This window comes from Perca flavescens, chromosome 17, assembly GCF_004354835.1.
Source record: "Perca flavescens isolate YP-PL-M2 chromosome 17, PFLA_1.0, whole genome shotgun sequence".
NCBI lineage: Eukaryota > Metazoa > Chordata > Actinopteri > Perciformes > Percidae > Perca > Perca flavescens.
This window is the reverse complement of record NC_041347.1, coordinates 19,855,696-19,874,554: the sequence shown is the minus strand read 5'-3', so window position 1 is coordinate 19,874,554 and position 18,859 is coordinate 19,855,696. Positions and strand designations below refer to the sequence as shown.

At 40.2% G+C, this 18,859-nt stretch overlaps 3 protein-coding genes across 3 annotated transcripts; 1 reads left to right on the top strand and 2 right to left on the bottom strand.

Moving 5' to 3' along the window:
• Window positions 1–420: 420 nt before the first annotated feature.
• On the top strand, window positions 421–8,471 carry vdac2 (voltage-dependent anion channel 2). The gene is made up of 9 exons (XM_028603720.1): window positions 421–570; window positions 2,112–2,183; window positions 2,307–2,356; window positions 3,602–3,754; window positions 3,876–3,928; window positions 5,296–5,523; window positions 6,860–7,010; window positions 7,109–7,166; window positions 7,453–8,471. Exons 2-9 carry the CDS (start codon window positions 2,117–2,119, stop codon window positions 7,542–7,544), a joined length of 852 nt encoding a protein of 283 aa, XP_028459521.1. The 5' UTR covers window positions 421–570; window positions 2,112–2,116; the 3' UTR covers window positions 7,545–8,471.
• A 1,496-nt stretch (window positions 8,472–9,967) lies between these two features.
• On the bottom strand, window positions 9,968–14,671 carry LOC114572315 (neurofilament light polypeptide). The gene is made up of 4 exons (XM_028603904.1): window positions 14,588–14,671; window positions 12,308–13,327; window positions 12,085–12,209; window positions 9,968–11,593 (listed from the first exon to the last, which is right to left on the bottom strand). The coding sequence occupies exons 2-4, from the start codon at window positions 13,217–13,219 to the stop codon at window positions 10,291–10,293; spliced, it is 2,340 nt and encodes a 779-aa protein (XP_028459705.1). The 5' UTR covers window positions 13,220–13,327; window positions 14,588–14,671; the 3' UTR covers window positions 9,968–10,290.
• Window positions 14,672–15,132: 461 nt separating this feature from the next.
• On the bottom strand, window positions 15,133–18,285 carry comtd1 (catechol-O-methyltransferase domain containing 1). The gene is made up of 7 exons (XM_028604233.1): window positions 18,231–18,285; window positions 18,019–18,137; window positions 17,241–17,346; window positions 16,374–16,492; window positions 15,883–15,937; window positions 15,659–15,792; window positions 15,133–15,547 (listed from the first exon to the last, which is right to left on the bottom strand). The coding sequence occupies exons 1-7, from the start codon at window positions 18,283–18,285 to the stop codon at window positions 15,395–15,397; spliced, it is 741 nt and encodes a 246-aa protein (XP_028460034.1). The 3' UTR covers window positions 15,133–15,394.
• Window positions 18,286–18,859: the final 574 nt, after the last annotated feature.

Below are 18,859 nucleotides of genomic sequence, written 5' to 3'. Positions count from 1 at the left end.
AGAATGCTAGCGTGTAATGGGCAACAACGACTCACCCTGTAAGAAATCAAAAGGACATAAGTACTCGTTCATTCAACTTTCGACCTATAACCCATGTTGAACTTGCAAAAACTACAATCAAATCTGAGGTTTCTCAACGACAATCAGGCGAAACAGACACATTTAGCCATCTAGCTCCATAGAGTCCCATTCATTTTGCACTGGACAGCGATCACCCCCAGTGGAACTCTGGTGGAACTGCAACCAAATTTGGTCCTGATTGGTCAGGGGATAGGACCTCTACATGTAAGCATGGATGCCTGGCCAATAGTAGTGCGTGAATGCTATTGAAGGGCGGGTCTTGGCGTGGCCATAGTGGGATTCGTAATATCGCTGACGGGGAACCTTTTTTACTCAGGCACATATGTGGCCGTTCCGGGTCCTGAGCCTGGATTTGATAGGTCTAGATTTTATTGCAGTGCAGTCTCCTTCAGCTCGCCCTTCTACCGGTGACGCCTGCCTTGGCCGTGCGGTGTTAGGAACATCTCTAATAAAGTCACTTTAGTTTACCGTTAGCACCATCAGCTACTGGTAAGAGAGCTATTTATTCCGCCTGACACTGTTATTCATCTGCATAACAAGTGAGAAGTAGTGTTAAGGGGTGTTTTAACACAGACCGGTACTTCGCAGGCTAACAAAGTTAGCTTAACTAGCTGCACTTGGCATGCGTCGAACACATGTCAAGTTAAAGCAGGGGAGGTGTGCTTTGAATTAAACGTTACATGGTGCTGATATAACGGCGGATGTTCTGCAAACCTACTCAAAGAAAATATTCACAACTTATTACTTGAACGTTTGCGATCACTTAGTTAACTTTCCTACGGCCTAGTTAGCAGTAGTGAGGTAACGTTAGCTGATAATGCATGTGAACTGGTTAATTAACTCTTCCCGCTGATTAGCACCGGTATGTGCCTTGCCACGCCTAGTTATGTCTGCCAATTTACGTGAAGGAGTACCTTAATATGAGCCAGGCCTAAACTAGGCACTCCAGTGCGGCAAAATGGCTCCTCTTGCTCAGTAACCTTGCCCATCGGCTGTCATGTATGGCTATGACTACCTGCAGCACTGGTATGCGGCCACTGTGCCAAAGGTGTTTAATTTAAAGTAAAGATTGTGAAAGTCAACACAAATCAGCACTTGCACCCTCAACTTGGTAACATGAAACTTATCCCATTTTAGAGGTTTTGAATGTACAGCAAAGTGTTATACATTATGAGCTGACCCATACGTTGCATGTTAGTATGTGCGGCAAGTAAGGCATAGATGCATCTTGTCATTAGCTTTCCCCTCAACAGGTGTAGCAACCACCGGAAGAACAGCTAAATAGACCTTTTTTCACGGTTGACCTGTCATAGTAGGAAAACCATTATTGTGTATTCCAAACCATTAATGATGGCTGCATTCCACTTAGGAGTGGCCCTGGTATTGTGCATGCTGACTCACTGAAATAGCTTCCTGGGACACTTGATGGAATTGAGCCATCGTTAAGGTTATCAATTTCAGCTGTGCTTTTCCTACTATGACAAGTCAAAAATGTCTACTGTGAAAAAGGTCCATTGGCATCCTCATGTGAACCAGGCTTATTTTCTTTGGCTTCAAGAATAATGAATCTTCTATACCAGCCAGTATTTTTACATAAATCTTAAGCCTAAAAAACATTGTTCAAAATATTTGTGCACAAATTATTCTCACAGTGCGTTCATAGATCCATGGATTTTGTATACTGTAACCTTACGGTACATATGTGTCCATGAGCGGTACAATTGAGAGACAGCAAGTCTTGCCTTGAAGTCCAAGTATTGGCCCTGTCGTACAAAGACACTTGCTACTTAACAGTTTCCCTTATGGACCTTGCATTTGCAGCTGTAAAATCAGCATTATGCATATGTCACATAATGTCTTAATGCACAGTGGAGGTGAATTGATTATTTCATTGTGGAATTCTGTAAAATAATTAAAAAAAAATTAGTTTCCATCATTACATTTTGGGTTTCTTTTTAACTGGACACAAGCTGGTGGAAATGTACTTTTAGGTCAGAATAATTTGAGCGTTTTTTTCCTTCTATCTACAGATACAATGGCTGTGCCTCCCTGCTATGCTGACCTGGGCAAATCTGCCAAGGACATCTTCAACAAAGGCTATGGTATGGTTTCTTACAGTTTGACCAAGTGGGACTGTTCTATTAAAATGTATAAAATGCCAAGTCTAGTTGATATTGTAGACAAGCTTGAAATTATTTAATAAAATAAAAATATATTTTCTTCAGGATTTGGCTTGGTGAAGCTTGATGTCAAGACGAAGTCAGCCAGTGGAGTGGTAAGCAGTGTTGGTCATCTTACTTTAAAAAAGTAATTAGTTACAGTTACAAATTACTTCTCCCAAAAAGTAATTGAGTTAGTAACTCAGTCGAGCGTTGCTTGTTTTAACAGTGGCTCCGTCTCCTTCGCTGGAGCTCACACTAGCTGCATTTGGGCTTGGGTTAGTAGCAGCAGCAGCAAGTGTCGTGTTAGCATGTGTTAATGTGAGGTGCTTCATAAGATTCGAGTTGCTTGAGGCAGACGTGGATAAAGTCTTTTTTTTTCCTGGGCATAGCGTGCATGTTACATAAACATTCTTGCCTTTAATTTATGAGTGAGAAGTAGTGCTGGTATTTCCAGTTCCAGAACGCTACCTTTGGATTTCCCTGGCTCGTTGCCACTGGCGCTGTCTTGTTTAGTGATAGTCAGAGCATGCAGTGAGACAGCGTGAGCAGGGCATCTGCCCACCCAGCCAATCATCATCGCATTTGCAACGGTGTCATCGTCCCCACCCCTGCTCTCTCCAGGCAGCTGATGTGTAGCCAAAGCCTGACACCTCGTGCTTCATTCAACCAAATTGTAGTAACGCACCACTTTACTTTGTTGTTAACGATAACAACGTTGCATATATGGGAAAAGTAATTAATTAGATTACTCCGTTACTGAAAAAATAACGCCGTTAGTAACGCCGTTCTACTTAAACGCTGTTACTCCCAACACTGGTGGTAAGGTCATCTATTTATCAGAATAGAAAACTAGAACATACTTCATAGTATCTAATGTGACAGCACATCGAAGTTGCATAGGATAATGCAGATTTTGCAACATGAAAGTTAGGTTTACAGCAATTTATGCTTATGACACTTGCTCGGTTTTAGAAAGGCTTTATTGGCATTGTCAGCCATAAAGGTAACAAGCCGCCACCCAGAACACTGAAGTCCAACCACAGTAAATGTGCCAGTCCTAATTATTAACATTAATCTGTCTAGATTATAAATTCTTCATGTAATGATTGAACATCCAAATTGCTAAATCGTTTTTATCAAAATGCCCAGTTGTTTTAGCTCTCTAGATTACACACCATTTCTTTTGTTTTTAACTAGTGATAAGGTTTTCTTGGCATTTAAAGTTAGAAAAAGAATGCCTGACTGCCAAATCTAATAAGAGGGCACTGCATGAGTTTATATTAATTATTTAATTCAGTGTAACTTGTCTTTAAGAATTTCTTGTGATTGTCTTTTTTTCTAAAAATTGTCCCTTGCAGGAATTCAAAACAGCTGGTTCCTCCAACACTGATACCAGCAAAGTTGCAGGCAGTCTGGAAACTAAATACAAGAGGTCAGAATACGGCCTGACCTTCACTGAGAAGTGGAACACTGACAACACCTTGGGAACAGAAATCACTGTTGAAGATCAGGTTAGGAAATTATTAATTTTCTACACCTGGTTATTTATCATGTGTCAAAAGTAAATGTCACGACAGGGCAACATTCATTTATTTTAATGTCAAATGGTATGCGTTTTCCATTTTCTCACAGATTGCCAAAGGACTGAAATTGACATTTGACACAACCTTCTCACCAAACACTGGGTAAGATAATGGTTAAACTGAACTAATTAATTGATGAAAAAGTTGAGTTTCATGTGAATTTTACTTGAACTCTGCCTTTGCTTCTCTACATGAGTCATTTTGGCAACCTGATCTGTGCCGTACATGCTTCTGACAAGTGTAGTTGCTGGCCATGTGACCCCAGTCCCAATATGGTGTGTGTGTGTGTGTGTGTGTGTGTGTGTGTGTGTGTGTGTGTGTGTGTGTGTGTGTGTGTGTGTGTGTGTGTGTGTGTGTGTGTGTGTGTGTGTGTGTGTGTGTGTGTGTGTGTGTGTGTGTGTGTGTGTGTGTGTGTTCACATGAGGAATATGGTACATGGCCCAGAGGACGCCTGTCCTTTTTCATATTTAGTGTGGGAAGGTTGATGAAGTTGAGTTATGTGGCTACATTGAGACAAGTATATTTAAGGCTACGGTGTAATGCTCAGACTAGGAAGTAAACATCTGCACTTTGGCAGTGTCTGGCAAACCGGACTGGTCAGCAATGACTCAAAAGTTCTAAAGCAAAGCTGGTGAAATAGTTGAAGTGTCTGATAATTTTTTTTTAAGGTGTTTTCAGCTATGTGCCCTTTTTGTAAGAAAAATATTTCCCAATCTCGTATTGCTACTTGAGTTGAGGGCATATGTTTAGAATGATGGCTAAGGATCATGATTCCATGGCAGTGGTTTCCAAAAGTGGGTTTCACAACACCCTGGGGTGCTTTGAGGATGGATGCCACAAGATTTGTTCATTCCCTTTTTTTTTATTTTTTTATTTTAAATAAAGGTTTCACCACATAAAAAAATAAATAAAATAAAGCAGCATTTACATAACATTTTGTATGTTCCATCTTCAAACCTATCATAACGGGGAACATGAGCAAGAGATATCAAAATCAGCCATGGTAAATTTCCTACAAAGTGGCTCTTGAATGATGCGATGGATTTCTGTCATGTCAGAAATTTTGGTCGACTGTCTTGCGGTTTGAGCAGTTGTACTGTCCAGAAAGACTAGTTAACACAACGTACAAGATGGATAAAAACGTACACTTTCTGCCCAGCTTTAGACATGTATACAAAAAACAAAATGTATATGTTGTCTCACACTGACTGAATTGCAAGTTGATGTACTTTGTATCATGGTTCAGAGCACTTGGCATGTGTTGTTATGGTAATGCATTATGCAAGAAGATTATTGCTATTGATTTGTAAGTTTAAATGTCCCTTTTTTTTTTTTTTTTTTTTTTTTTTTTTAAGGCTAAAAACATATTGCAGGAAATGTAAACTGACCCTCTAAGAAAAGCTTTTTTTGATGCCTAAACTGACTTGATTTCAGGTAAGGTTAACCAAAGCTGTGTTTCTCATCAACAGCAAGAAGAGTGGCAAAGTTAAGACCGCCTACAAGCGCGAGTTCGTTAACATGGGCTGCGATGTTGACTTTGACTTTGCTGGCCCCACCATCCACGGAGCTGCTGTTGTCGGTTATGAGGGGTGGCTCGCAGGTTACCAGATGAGCTTCGACACTGCCAAATCCAAGATGACCCAGAACAACTTTGCCATTGGCTACAAGACGGGAGACTTCCAGTTGCACACTAATGTGTAAGTTGAATATCTTTCACATGAGGTTTGAATTTTTATTTTGCACATTCTGTAACAGGATGAAACCTTCTGTTTAACTTGATCTAGAATTTGTTTCCCCCCTAATCTATAAATGGTGTGATGTATTGTGCTTCAGAAATTACAAAATCGTTGAATTTTTTTTATTCTTCGGCTGAATTTGAGTGCCAACATGGTTATAGGTTGTTTTTTTTTTTTTTTTTTTTTATAAATGATATGCTAAACAAGAAGGCCCCTGAAAATGAAACTATCAAAAGATCTAATACAATCAAATCTAGTTATCCGTGGGTTGCTATGGTGACACACAAACCCAACAACCATACAACATGCAGAGCTTTAACAGCCAGAAGAAAAGAGTCGGGGAAACGAATGAGAAAAATGCACAAATGTTGTCTTAAGGCTGCATTCAGACTGCAGGCCAAAGTGATTTATTTTTTGTGTGTGGCTCATTTTTTTTTTCATGACCGTGTGAACAGCCAAAGTCACATGGCATCCAATCTTTTCCAGTTCTGATTTGAGCCACTTCATATATTGTCCAAATTCGTTACAGGTCAGATTTAGTTTTTTTAAATGCGACCTCAGTCTGGACAGTCAGATCGGAATTCATGCAAGTCCGGCAGTGGTTACACACTGCCTGCGTGGCGTTTCTGTTGCGTGTCAGCTGCGTGGTGGCTGTGTGCATTTTTCTGTTTTTACACACCAGAAACGTGTGACGCGGTGCTGCTGCTGCTAGCCTTGTCTGGACACATGTATGTTTCCCACTGATAAAATGAAATACCATGTTAACTATATATTGATTTGATTACAGCAAAGACAACGTCGGCAGTATTGACGGCAAAATAGGCTACAGAATATTTTGTTCTGTATTGACGGGTGCAATATTACATTTGCACCAGTATACATTTTATATATCTGCATCATAACCTAGAGACTTTAAAACATCATGTCATTTATTAATATGTATTTGTGTCTAAATGACATATAAACATCTTTTCCTATTATATTTTGCCTGGAAACTCTTCCAACACGTTTGCGTGTTGCGTGAAAAATAGGCATCTATTCTATTTCTAGCACGCGAGGTAGCTTATAGCACGACATAACTCCTTGGTTCTCTTAAAACATCCAGGGGGTTTATTTTGATAAGAATTTATCAGGGTGCTACGTGTGACTTAGGTCTGCTGGGCTAATTCATTTATGTCAATCACATAAATGGTGGTTCCCAGGGAAAACAGTATTCCAAGACTTCTTTAGTTAGACATTCCAAATTCTATTTCTTGTAGCATGATCTCTCCTATGCTTTTGATTATGATCTTTAAAGCAATGATGGTGCGGAGTTTGGAGGCTCCATCTACCAGAAGGTGAGCGACACGCTGGAGACTGCAGTCAACCTGGCCTGGACCGCTGGCAGCAACAGCACACGCTTTGGTATTGCAGCCAAATACCAGCTGGACAAGGATGCCTCCGTCAGTGTAAGTAGTGCAGCAGAGGCTTTCAGAATGGGCTGCATGAGGTAAAAGAAAAATTGACTAAAGTGTCCCCAACTGACTTCTTTTTTTTCCCTCCATAGGCTAAAGTGAACAACAATAGCCTTGTTGGTGTTGGGTACACCCAGACTCTTAGACCAGGTAAGGTGGTTTCCTGCGGGTTTATGTCAGCAGAAGGATGTTTGTCAAAGGTTCTATAGTTGAATCCCTCTTATTTTTAGTATACACTTTTTAAGCTCCACACTGGAGTTCTTGCACACAACACCTCAGTTTTCAGCAAATGCACTATGAAGGACTTGACCTAGAATAGAGTAATTTATAGCAACACTTACCAGCCTTTTCCTGTCAACTCAGAAGTCCCACCCACGTTGAGAAAAGTCATTTTGCACTTGTAATGGCTAATGTTGGTTCCTTTTTGCCTGTGCAGGTGTGAAACTCACCCTGTCTGGCCTGATTGATGGCAAGAACATCAACGCTGGAGGCCACAAGCTAGGTCTGGGTTTGGAACTGGAAGCCTAAGGTTTCAACATACTGCAAGGGACTAGGGAATATCAGAAGAATCTGGCCTTAAATGTATGTCCAACTCAAACCAGCAAGGGGATATCTCGGAAAGATTGGTTCAAAGGCTACGACGACAAACTCTTACTTGTTGAGTACCACTTCAAGTTGGTGCTTTAGTCAAAAGTATATTTTACCTTTTGTTGCTTTTTACTTTGTAGTTGCATCTATTGAAGAGACAGTTGGTGGCTTATTATTTATAAATCATGTAATTGTTTCTGTCCAGCACTGCCATAACAATGAAATCCAATACAGTCCCTTTGCCTGTCACCAACTCTGCGTGGCTTTATTGTGATAATCCCCAGACATTCAACATCCGTTTACTGTTTTGTGTGTTGAGTGTTGTCATACCTTCTCTCTGATGATACAATCATGACCATCTGATATTCCTTTGTCATCTACACAGTTTTAATTTACAAACCTTGTTAAGTACACTAGTCTTTTTCTGCTATTATTTAAATGCTGCAACCTTCCTGTTCATGCACACAAGGACAAACTACAGCTCTGTAATGATTTTGTTTTGCGTCGGCCATCAGGGTTTGGGATGTTCTGTTGAAGATGCACATGGCCTTCCCTTAAACTGGGCAGTTTATGGGTTGATTTAAAGTTGGGTCTGTAAATTTGAAAGAAACCGGTACACCTGGCTGACCAAGCAGAATACATTTTTGTTCATTCTGTACTAACAGACTACTGTGGGGGGGGTGGCACATAATTAATGTTCACAGTAATGCCAAACTATCATTGTCTGGAAGAGGTGTAACTCAAAGTTGCACTTGTGCACTCTTGGAAAGTGCTTCCCTGTACTGGGCAGTGACAAAGCCCGCTGGAAGTCTTGGAGGTCCTTATGTGTATGTATGCATTTTCAATAAAGTCTTTGAACTCCAAAAACACTGTTTTCATGTGATATTGTAGTACTACTCGCAACTCAAGTAGGCATTAGTCAAGAATTATGTTTACCAAAAAAATCTGACCTGTATACAGTAACGGCAGTTTTATAGTTGTGCGTAGATAGAATTGATGGCGCAGGGTCCGGCGTAGACGCAGAGCCTTCAGAGTCTACGCCGGACCCTACGCTGTAGCTTGATGTGCACCTCTCGAAAAATGTAACTACACGTTGCAGCAACACGTCTCTGCCGTGGCTTGATAGGGTTGCATTTCCCCCCCAACTCATTTCCTGGTTCTCCTTCTCCATAAAGAACATGAAATCATTGAGAGGGTTAACTTTCCCTGCTCCAGATTTCCCACCGTGGTCAGAAAGAACAGGGGAGACACTTTGTTTCTTTCACTATGGCTCTAGAGTCGGTACTCGCTCCAAAGCTAAACACCATCACTCTCTTACTTCTCCCTCGCTCTATCACACACACACCAGCGCACAACTATAAACACCAGGCCACTTGCGTAGGCTATGGCGAAAGTTCTGCGTGGAGCCTCCGCAGAACTGTAAAACAGCCTCAAGTACCTTAAGCCTCGAGCTCTTAAATTTTTTAAGTTTTTGTTTTGACATCTACGCACACACCAAAAAGAAAATGGGGAAAAATTCTACAAGCTTTTTAAAATGGCTAATCATCCTGTATATTCCAACTATGCAGTTTGTTATAATGGAAGAGCACAGCAGCCTGTTTGAGTCGATGCCTCAATTTAAGCTGTTTTCTGAGACCTTTTCTTACAACGCAGCAAAACAAGTTTAAACACAAGAGTTTAAGACAAGATAAGTTTATACATTTGAATGAGAAAAGTCATACTTGAGATGGGCTCACCATTTTTTATATGCCCAGCTGAGTCCTGCCCTCTAATTGCACAAAGATCATCATGTCTGCAACTACAAGACTGATTATTTTACCCACAAACATTACAATTTTACAGGAAATACGGTAGATGAAATCAGTTGTCTGTCTACGTATGGTGCCCTTGAGTCTTGTTGCAGCGGCCAAGCCATAGCCACCCAGAGTGAAGCCTGGACGTTGTGTATGTGGGAGCAGAAAGTTTGATCAATCAATTTTTATGTGACGAATGGCACTGTAAAATTATTGTTGCTATTAATCCCAATGGTCTGATATTGATCTACAGCAACCTTTATCAGTTGGTCTCAACATCTGAAGGATGGAGGTTTCAGTGGCAAAACTGCAGTAAGTGGAGTGGTTTCTTGCACAAAAGGGGAAATCCTCTATACTCGATCAATCAGAAACAGCATATCACTGTAAGTAGACAGGTTGAGTTGTTCTTTGCAGAAACATAGATTTATCCACAATAGTATTTGGCGTGGTGGCCAGCAAAAAATATTCAGAGGATTTCTTTTGGATATTGCATTTATTTGTCAGCACATACCAAAGCAAAAAAGATTGCAAAGTAACAATTTTAAATAACTGCATCTTTTACATCCACGATTACATGAGTTAAGTGGTGAGTCAAACGATCAAAGGCAAAGCTGTTTGCGAACATTAAAAGAATCATGCTCTCCTTTTCAAATGGTCATTCTGAAGAGAAATTACAGCTTGCTTCTCTTTGCTTGGCTCAGCTTATGCTTTGAATTTGCATCTGCATTAGTTAAGCCATTTACTTTTAAACTTTCAGCTTCACCATCCCTGATATGTATATTTATGTGAATGCCTCTCAACTGCTGTCTCATTAAATTTAAGGTGGAAATATCTTCTCGCTTCCTATACCTCAGCAGATATTCCCTCTTCTTGGCTTTTACTGCACTTCCCTCTTATTTCTCTGACTTACTACTCTCCACCTCAGTTTTATCTTGAGGATCCTTTATTTTCTCTGAAACGTCAGACAGCTTTGATTTCTGATCCTGGCTTCCTTCTGCTGGCCCCTGATGCAGCTCTTTGATTTCTGCATTGACAGTTGTCTTTTCCCTTGGTAAGACAGTTTTGGGATTTTCCCCACTGTTTGGCTTTTGATCTTTCTCCTCAGGAAGACTTTTAACATCAGATGTAAGAGAACACTCTTTGTCTTTACCTGTATTTCTATCATGTCTAGCTTCTTGAATGCCTTTTGCTACTTCATCCTCATCTTTTGCAGCTTCAGATTTACTGATTTCCTTTGGCTCTTTATGGCTGTTCTCCTTTTCCTCACTCTTGAGTGATACTTGAGCCTTTTCTGAAAGCTCCTCTGTCTCTACGGACAGAGTGCTTTTTGTCTCTCCTATAAAATGTGTTATTTCTAAAGCAGGAACTTTGTCTTGCACTTGAACACTGCTTAGCTCTTGAGTTTTGTCTGATTCTTTTGACACTTGGGCCGTGGTCTCGTCAACAGGCTTCTTCACTTGAGCTGAGATAAAACTATCTTTCTCAGCATCTCCGTTTTTACCCTCGTCAGATTTTCTCAAAAGTTCATCCTCCACAGGGACCTCTGGCTTTACCTCATGTGGTTTTGAAGAGAGATCTTTGTCAACTGCTACCATTGTTACTGGAGCTTCTTTCTCTTCTAATGTGTTTTCACCTACTTTTTGATGTCCATTTCCTTCCTCATCAAGGCTCTCACTCAATAAAACTTTGCTTTGAGTATTTCTATCTATGTCACTGTCCCTTTCATTGCCAGCTGCTTCCGCCTCCTCTGACTCTTCTTTGCCTTTTTGTCCTTTTTCACTATTATCCACCTCACCAGGACTGCCATCATCACCTCCGTTAACTAAATTTCCTACTGGCGCTACTTGATTCTGCTCACTATGAGACATCTGCTCACCTTCGTCCTCTCGACTGTCTTTATTATCATTCTCTTCCTCACTGCCCCCTCTATCTCTTTTGGCACACTCCTGCTCATCTTTTTCCACCTCTGTCTCCTCCGATCCTGTCTCTTCAAACTCTGACATCTCAATTTCCCTGGTGGTCTCCGTTATGATCTCCTCTACGAACTTGTACTGGGGCTCAGCTCGTCTGTGCGAGCCTCCCGGGCGGCTGAGGCAGGGCAGGGTGTAAACGGGGGACTGGTGGTAGATGTAGGGCAGGGAGACGTGGCTGTCTGACATTGCAGATAACCGAGCCTCCTCACCGCAGAGAAGTTTCCTGCAAAACGGGACACACAGATTTCAATACGGAATTCATTTTAATTCTCATTAATGAGAAATATTTGAGACCGATAGTAGCAAAAACCTACTAAATGGTGTTGGGCTTACAACATGAATGAGCCTTATAACATATACAATATATACAATACAATTTAGAGACTTTGTGTAAGAGTTGTATTGGTTTTTTACTTTGTTGTCATATTTGATTTCCCTCAACAAAATGCAAGGCAATTATATATTATTTTTGTTGAGCATTTCAGTGATACCCATAGTGTAACATTGTGATTGTTTGCATTAGACACTGTACTTTATTTGTACTGTAGCCTAACTGCAGCATTCTTAATAGATGGATGAATATTAATAAGAAAAATTAAGAAAAAGACAGATTTTTAATCATCTTTTTGCTCCAAAAACACTTGCCTTGATAATAACAGTGAGTGCTGTCATTCTTTAACTAGTTTTACCTTAGGAGGATTCAGCACACCTTACCTGTAAGACATTATCTCCACATCCAAAGCCATCTTCACATTTAACAGGTCCTGGTATTCCCGCAGGTAACCAGACATATCGAATTTGCAATTTATGAGCTCATTTTCAAGTTCTTTGATTGTGTTCTGGAGAAAGAGAGGAGAGAACATCTGTTAGTGGACACCATCTGAACACTGAACACAGCTTTATTAAACCGTGGTCTTGCAAAAACGCCCAGTCTCACCTGGTAATGAATCATTTCTTCCTTGTGGCGATCCTCAACGTCATGAAGTTGCTTCTCCAGCGCTTCCCTGGTGCCTTTAGCGCAGTCCAGTTCGATGTTCTTGGCCTGCAGGCGCCTCCTGTGCTCCTGGATTTCTTGCTGGGTCGCTTTTAACGCAGCTCTCTTGCTCTCAGCTGCCTCCGTTAATCTTGCAAACTGAGATCGGAAAGTTTCTCCCATTTGTTGGACGTCGGACACGGTGTGGCCTTCCAGTTGTGCCCTGATGTCCCGCAGTGCCGCAGTGACGCTAGGGTTGCCAAATTCATGCGCCTTGACAGTCACCTGCGCGCCCTGGATTTGTACAGACATCTCTGACACCTCGGCCTCATGGTTTCTCTTCAGGAAGTGGATTTCATCCACGAGAGCCTGTGCTTTCTTGTCCAGCTGTAGTTTAGCCTGATACGCGTCATTGATGTCCTTGTTGAGGAGCACAATGTTGCTCTCTGCATCCGATCTGCTACGCGCCTCCTGTTCATTTTGCCTTCTCAGGTTGGACACTTCTTCCTCTAAATTCTGATGTTCGATTTCAATCTGATGCTTCTGATGAGTAATGTCCTGAACCAGCTGTCTCAGTTTCCTGAGCTCTGGTCCATACTCTTTTTCCAGACCAGATGCGGGTTTCGCTTTACCTCTGATCTCCCCGATTTCTCTCTCCAGCAGTTGATTCTGGTACTCCAGATGGTGCACCTTCTCAATGAATCCTGCAAGACGATCGTTCAAGCCATGCATCAATTCTTTCTCATTAAACTGCCCAGATTTAGTCAAATTCATGCCCGTGGACACGACGCTGGCATCTAATGCCGAACGTTTTGGCTTGTACTGTAAATACTCATCTTGAGAGTTTCTGTGCGGAAAGAGGAATCGGTTATCCATGCTGTGACTCAGGCTGTCGTGGTGAATCTCCGGTGCAGAGACGGTCCATGCGGGCTTTTTATAACAGTCTCCATCCTCTCGGCATGCACAACGGAGCTGTCCGCGGTGCTGAAAAGGTGTAGCATCAGCTGATGGTGTAATAAGAGCTTACTCTACGTTTTGTCGCAGACAGCAGTGACGTGGTGAACAACTGGCTGTAGATGTTTGTCAGTCCCAAAACAATGAACCTCTGTGCATTATTATTATTATTATTATTATTATAACTGTGTGTCAGAGAGTTTACGTTAGTGTTAAACTCCTTAATTAATACCAGTCCAGTTTCACGATCAACCTGCTTTACTGCTTTTAGCAGATGACGTCATTTACACGCCACTTGCCCGTCCTTTACAGGCACTAACAGATTTCAACTCACACCTTTGATAGTAGTGTGTTAACATCAGATTGGCATCTAGAGAAAGGGAAAAGCTTGAAATCAAGTAACTGGATTGTTCATTTTTCTCTTCTCAAAAATCCCTCTTCAGCGTCATTAAAGTACTTAGGTACAATGTTGAGGTACTTGTTCTTCAGTGTTTAAATTTGATGTTACTTTAGACTTCTAAAGAAAAAGAAAAATTCTCTACAGCATGTACATCTATTTTTACTCCACATACATCTATTTTAAGAAGACCTTCATCTGGCTGATGATACTTCTGTTTTGTGTAGCATTTAGTATGCATGACGTTTAATGTTAAGGAATAATCCTACACTGTAGTATTTCCACATAGTGAGTATACCTCTACCACAGCAATATATTCTCTGATGCTCAACCTGTTTGTGACTTTTACTTCTAAAAAATATTTCTACACTGTGGTATTCCTACTTTTACTTAAATGATCCGACTGTTTTGTTTTAATTTAATACCAAGACATAGACGGTAATTTTCCTCTCAAACTCATGAAATAATGTTATTAAGGCCAAACGAGTAGACATAAACTTAGTATAACCTATTATTTGTGTTTAGTCTAACTGTTCTGTGTAATGTCAATCTCATTACATGTTCATTGAAATCATAACAGTTTTTATTTTGTTCTTGTTGCCATTTCATCAGCAACACCTCAGGCCAGTGTAGACTTTAACAATGTCCCTCTTGGTTGTGCTCTGCATACATCTCTAAAGAAATGAGAGTCCTGCTTGCCTTCAGCTAGTACTAGAGCAATAATGTTTTACATTTGAGCTGTAGTTAATGTTTTACCATTTCAAACCAGCTCTACAATCTAATAGAAATTGTGTCATGCATATGAAAAAAAGCAGTAAAGCAACACACACAAATAACGGATGCGGTGTTCATCTCACTATAAAGAGCTGGACTGTAGCTTCTTTAAAGCTTACTTTGCTGTGGCCCCAGTGTTATGTAGCTGTCACGATTTGTCAGGATCGGTTAGAGCTGTTCGAAGGGTTGGCAGTGTAGTGGACCCAAATGCAGAGACGGTAGGCAGTGAATAGTTTTGAGGATTTAATAGCTAATGATGCAAATAACAAAGGAAGTCATAAGGCAATCAAGCAGGCAAAAACTAGTACCAAAAATCTCAGAGAAAACCAAAGTCATCAAAAACCACAGGGAATACAGCGACAGGAGAAAAAAAAAAAAGCAACTCACCCACAAAACCCTAAACAGCACAACAACCCTACACACCCACAAAATCCTAAACAGCACAACAACCCTACACAAGACAAGGAACACACAGAGACTAATTACAAAAGTAAATGAGGGTTAACAAAGGACAGGTGACACGAGGGCTGGGGAACAGGTGAAAGACATCAGGGCGGAGCAGACAATCACAAAAGGCGGGAAAACACAATACAGGAAGTAAAACAAGACATGACAAGGGAGAAAAACCAGACTATCAAAATAAAACAGGAAACCGAAACAGAAAACCACTATGTTATTTTTTTATGTTTATCTGTTCCTGAGCTGTAGCACTGTGGGATTTGTTGATTTTGGAATGATTACATTTTGATGAAACTGTATATTTGTTTTATTTATTGCTCTTGTATGATTTCTGGGAGGAAGTTGCAATTTTTAATCTGCTGTAGAAAAGACATTCAATGTATGATTGTTTTAGCTGACAAAAAAGTACAGAAGGCAATGTAGTACTGCTACACATTTAAGATTTAATATCAAAACTAATGCACCATTTAGCGTTTAATGACAATGGACAGCCCGTCGCCCATAATGAACATGCTCAGATCAATCCTCTGGTCCTTGTGTAGCTTCTTATTGAGGCTATCCAGAGCCTGGGATGTGAGGTCATCGGGAGCAGGATTCAGTACCTTTCCGCTCCACAGCACCTTCAAAAACAGTAACAACAGTGCTGTTTCATTCTGTTCGCAGTCCAAACATGCTGTACACCTCTTAATACCACGGCATGACAGATCCTGCTTGTGTAAAAGTGTACTTACATTGTCAATCGCGATGATTCCCCCTGTTCGTATGAGCTCAAGGGACTTCTCGTAGTATCTGTCATAGTTGAATTTATCAGCGTCGATGAACACAAAGTCATATGTTCCAGCTTCCCCGGCTGCAATCAGGTCACCTGATGAAACAGAGATGAAAATTAAAAATACAAAAATAACAGAGTCCATCTTTATCAGAAAGCATGACTGAGATTTATAAAAGCACTTACTTAGTGTCTTCATGGCTATTTGATGGCGTACATCTATCTTATTTTCAACTCCAGCCTAGAGAAAAGGTTAAACTGTATGAGAGTTGTGCAAGGATCTTTAATTGTTTTTTAAAGAGAATGTTAGGGAAGGCTAAAACAGGAATTGATTTCAGTGCTTGGCTCTGCACCTTTACGTGCCACAGTTTCCTGAGCAGACACCTTTTTTACTTTCCAGCCGGCAGCATTTAGTGAAGACATACTGACAGAAGGTTGATGGTGCAGGATGTACATTGTGCTGTCTGCTGCACAATTTTGCTCTGACAGAAGCACCAATCAGTCTTACTAAACTTGCAAAATGTTACACAAGTGCCAGGTTGTGTAAGGCAACATGTACTGTGTTAAGATGAAATGTTTAATGAACAAATCCTAATTCAATACATTATTTAAAAAAAAAAAAAAAGTATATTGTGTAGACAACTTAAGCCATGCTGTTCAGAAAGAAATGATCTCACCTCTTTAAAAAACGGTTTGGCAATGTCCACGTAGGTGGCTTCTATTTCACAAGCTACCACACTTCCATTCTCTGGCATGGCCAAAGCCATGCTGAGGGTGTTGTACCCTGTGTACATTCCTGCAGAATAAATATAATGGTATAAGTGAATCACTCCTTTAAAGATAATTAAAAGATAAGTGGCCTCTATAGGAGCAAAGAAAAGCTGTGTATGGATAAGCAACTGAATACCTATTTATAATATAAAATTGAATCAATACTTACTGTTGAAATTTGAACACCGCTAAATTCATAGCAGTGAAAAAGCATCTATCAAAATTAATGTGGTTTGTATTCCTCTATTTAAAATTCCCAGCAATGTCAGGTTGTGCAGTTCAAAGCTTTTAAATAACCTTTTGGAAACACCATATTTAACTCAACTGGCCATTTTCAGATCTAATAATACAATTATAAAATGCAGCTGACAAATTGGAGCAGTTAAAGTCTCATACCAAAATTCAAAATAAAATGTTTTGTTAAGAAATATGGCTTTCAGAGTAAAATATTTTAGTGCTGAATTTCTTTTACCTTTCAGCAGTGGTTTTATTGCACAATTAGGTATGCAGTTGCTTTTAAAAATCCAATTATTGGGCGCCCGTATAGCTCAGTTTGTAGAGCGGGTGCCCATATATAGAGGTTTACTCCTTGACACAGCGGGCCTGGGTTGGACTCCGACCTGCAGCCATTTGCTGCATGTCATTCCTCTCTCCCCTTTCATGTCTTCAGCTTTCCTGTCAAAATAAAGGCTGAAAATGCCCCCCAAAAAAATCTAATTATTATGGCCCATTTTTGTGACCCAAGTCTTCTATTTGATCTCTCATAATCTTACCAATTTCAATAGCTTTTGTTGCATTTATCAGTCTAATTAGATTTGCCATAAACTGGGCTTGTTCACTGGCAACCATCATTATGTTCCAGGGGTCTTCAAGGGTTCTCTGTAATGAAAATATCAAAAGATGTATATCATTATATTGTCTGAATAAATGGATAAACATAGTACTCCTTTTTAGCTGTGTAGTGTTCTTCTGACACTGTGCCTCCCTCTAGTGGTCTAAAATGGTATTGCTCAGAGCCTATAATTATATACAGTGATTATGTATTCTTTATTATTATAAGTGTATTGTACTTATAGGTGAAGATAATATAATTTAAATATAATACACAACACAAACTGAACATGTGCAGTTCTAAGCAGCTAAGTATCTAGTTCCAAAGTTTGATCCAAAGTTAGGAAGCAAAAAAATTTCAAAGCCACATATATTTAGTTTTTAGCCTGGAGCTCCGGATGACCAACTGGCCGTCGTCTGACGTAAATAATCTGCTGGTGGCTTTAGCATGCTGCCCATGCTAAGTTAAAGGTGATCAAAATAATCCTGAACTGAATTTCAGAGGAAACAAATTTAAAGATAGAAACTTGGATGTAACGTGATCTTTTGGTTGACATGTTTAGAGGCTGAGCAGCATCGTACTGAAACACCTGTCACCAATGCAGGGGTGTCTTGCTAAAACAAGTAACAAGGGAATTACAATAAGAAAAGTTTCTAATGTTATGAAATCCATATCTCAGCATGAGACACTAGTGTACGAGGGCTTGTTGGTTATCTTACCAGTCTGAGTTTGGTGAGGACTGGGTGCTCTCTCAGTGAGTTGTTAACAACATACTGCAGCACAGGATTGTCCTTCCCTTCGCTGTGGCTCTTCCCAATAAAGGCAGACTTTCCCACACCTGACCGGCGAGAAACAGAACAGCAGCTCCCGTTACCACCAATCCCAAAAATCTGTCACATGCCAGATTATACACAGCACCACCATCTCATACCTGTGAGTACAACAGCAAGTCCAATGCAAAAGGATATTTTGATACCTGTAGTCATTATGTTCTGGCCTCTGGGCTTTGTTAAAGAAAGGTTGAACAGCTTTAATGTAAATCCACTGAATGTGTCTGTGTCAGTCCTATTTGTACAGTACCGTCTGTTTGCTTAACCTTTGAGAGGGAGGCTCAACTTGTTGATTTTTTAGGTGTATTGCAAAAGCAGGGGCATTTTGTAAGATAGACAACCATATCAACAAGTTAGTATTAATAACGTATTACTTTAAAAATATATGAGATTAAATAATTAAAAGTTGCAGTGGACAGTCCACAGTAGAGTCCCAGGACAAAGGTCTCCTTTATAAAAAGGCACCAACACTGACCCAATAGTTTAGATGAGTTTGTTCTTTTTATTTGCTGAAGCTATGAATCTCAAAAATACTGCAGATAGTCAGTTATTTTGCAATTCAGTACACTTTGGACTTTTTCTGTTTGTTGTTCTCCTCAGCACTGTATCACTGCAATTCATTTGTGAAATGTGAACCTTTGTGTATTTCACAAGAAGACACTTTCCTCACTGTATAAATTCCTGTGTGACTAAATAGATAAAAAACATGAAAGGTAATATCTAAATGTTT

Coding starts and splice junctions, on each gene's coding strand:
- vdac2 (XM_028603720.1), top strand. CDS start 2,117: ATGGCTGTGCCTCCCTGCTATGCTGACCTGGGCAAATCTGCCAAGGAC. Junction 2,357..3,601: donor CGAAGTCAGCCAGTGGAGTG/GTAAGCAGTGTT, acceptor TGTCCCTTGCAG/GAATTCAAAACAGCTGGTTC. Junction 5,524..6,859: donor TTCCAGTTGCACACTAATGT/GTAAGTTGAATA, acceptor TGATCTTTAAAG/CAATGATGGTGCGGAGTTTG.
- LOC114572315 (XM_028603904.1), bottom strand. CDS start 13,219: ATGGATAACCGATTCCTCTTTCCGCACAGAAACTCTCAAGATGAGTAT. Junction 12,210..12,307: donor AAGAAATGATTCATTACCAG/GTGAGACTGGGC, acceptor CTCTTTCTCCAG/AACACAATCAAAGAACTTGA. Junction 11,594..12,084: donor GTGGAGATAATGTCTTACAG/GTAAGGTGTGCT, acceptor CCCGTTTTGCAG/GAAACTTCTCTGCGGTGAGG.
- comtd1 (XM_028604233.1), bottom strand. CDS start 18,285: ATGACTACAGGTATCAAAATATCCTTTTGCATTGGACTTGCTGTTGTA. Junction 15,938..16,373: donor CCAAACCGTTTTTTAAAGAG/GTGAGATCATTT, acceptor CCTTTTCTCTAG/GCTGGAGTTGAAAATAAGAT. Junction 15,793..15,882: donor AATAGCCATGAAGACACTAA/GTAAGTGCTTTT, acceptor CTGTTTCATCAG/GTGACCTGATTGCAGCCGGG.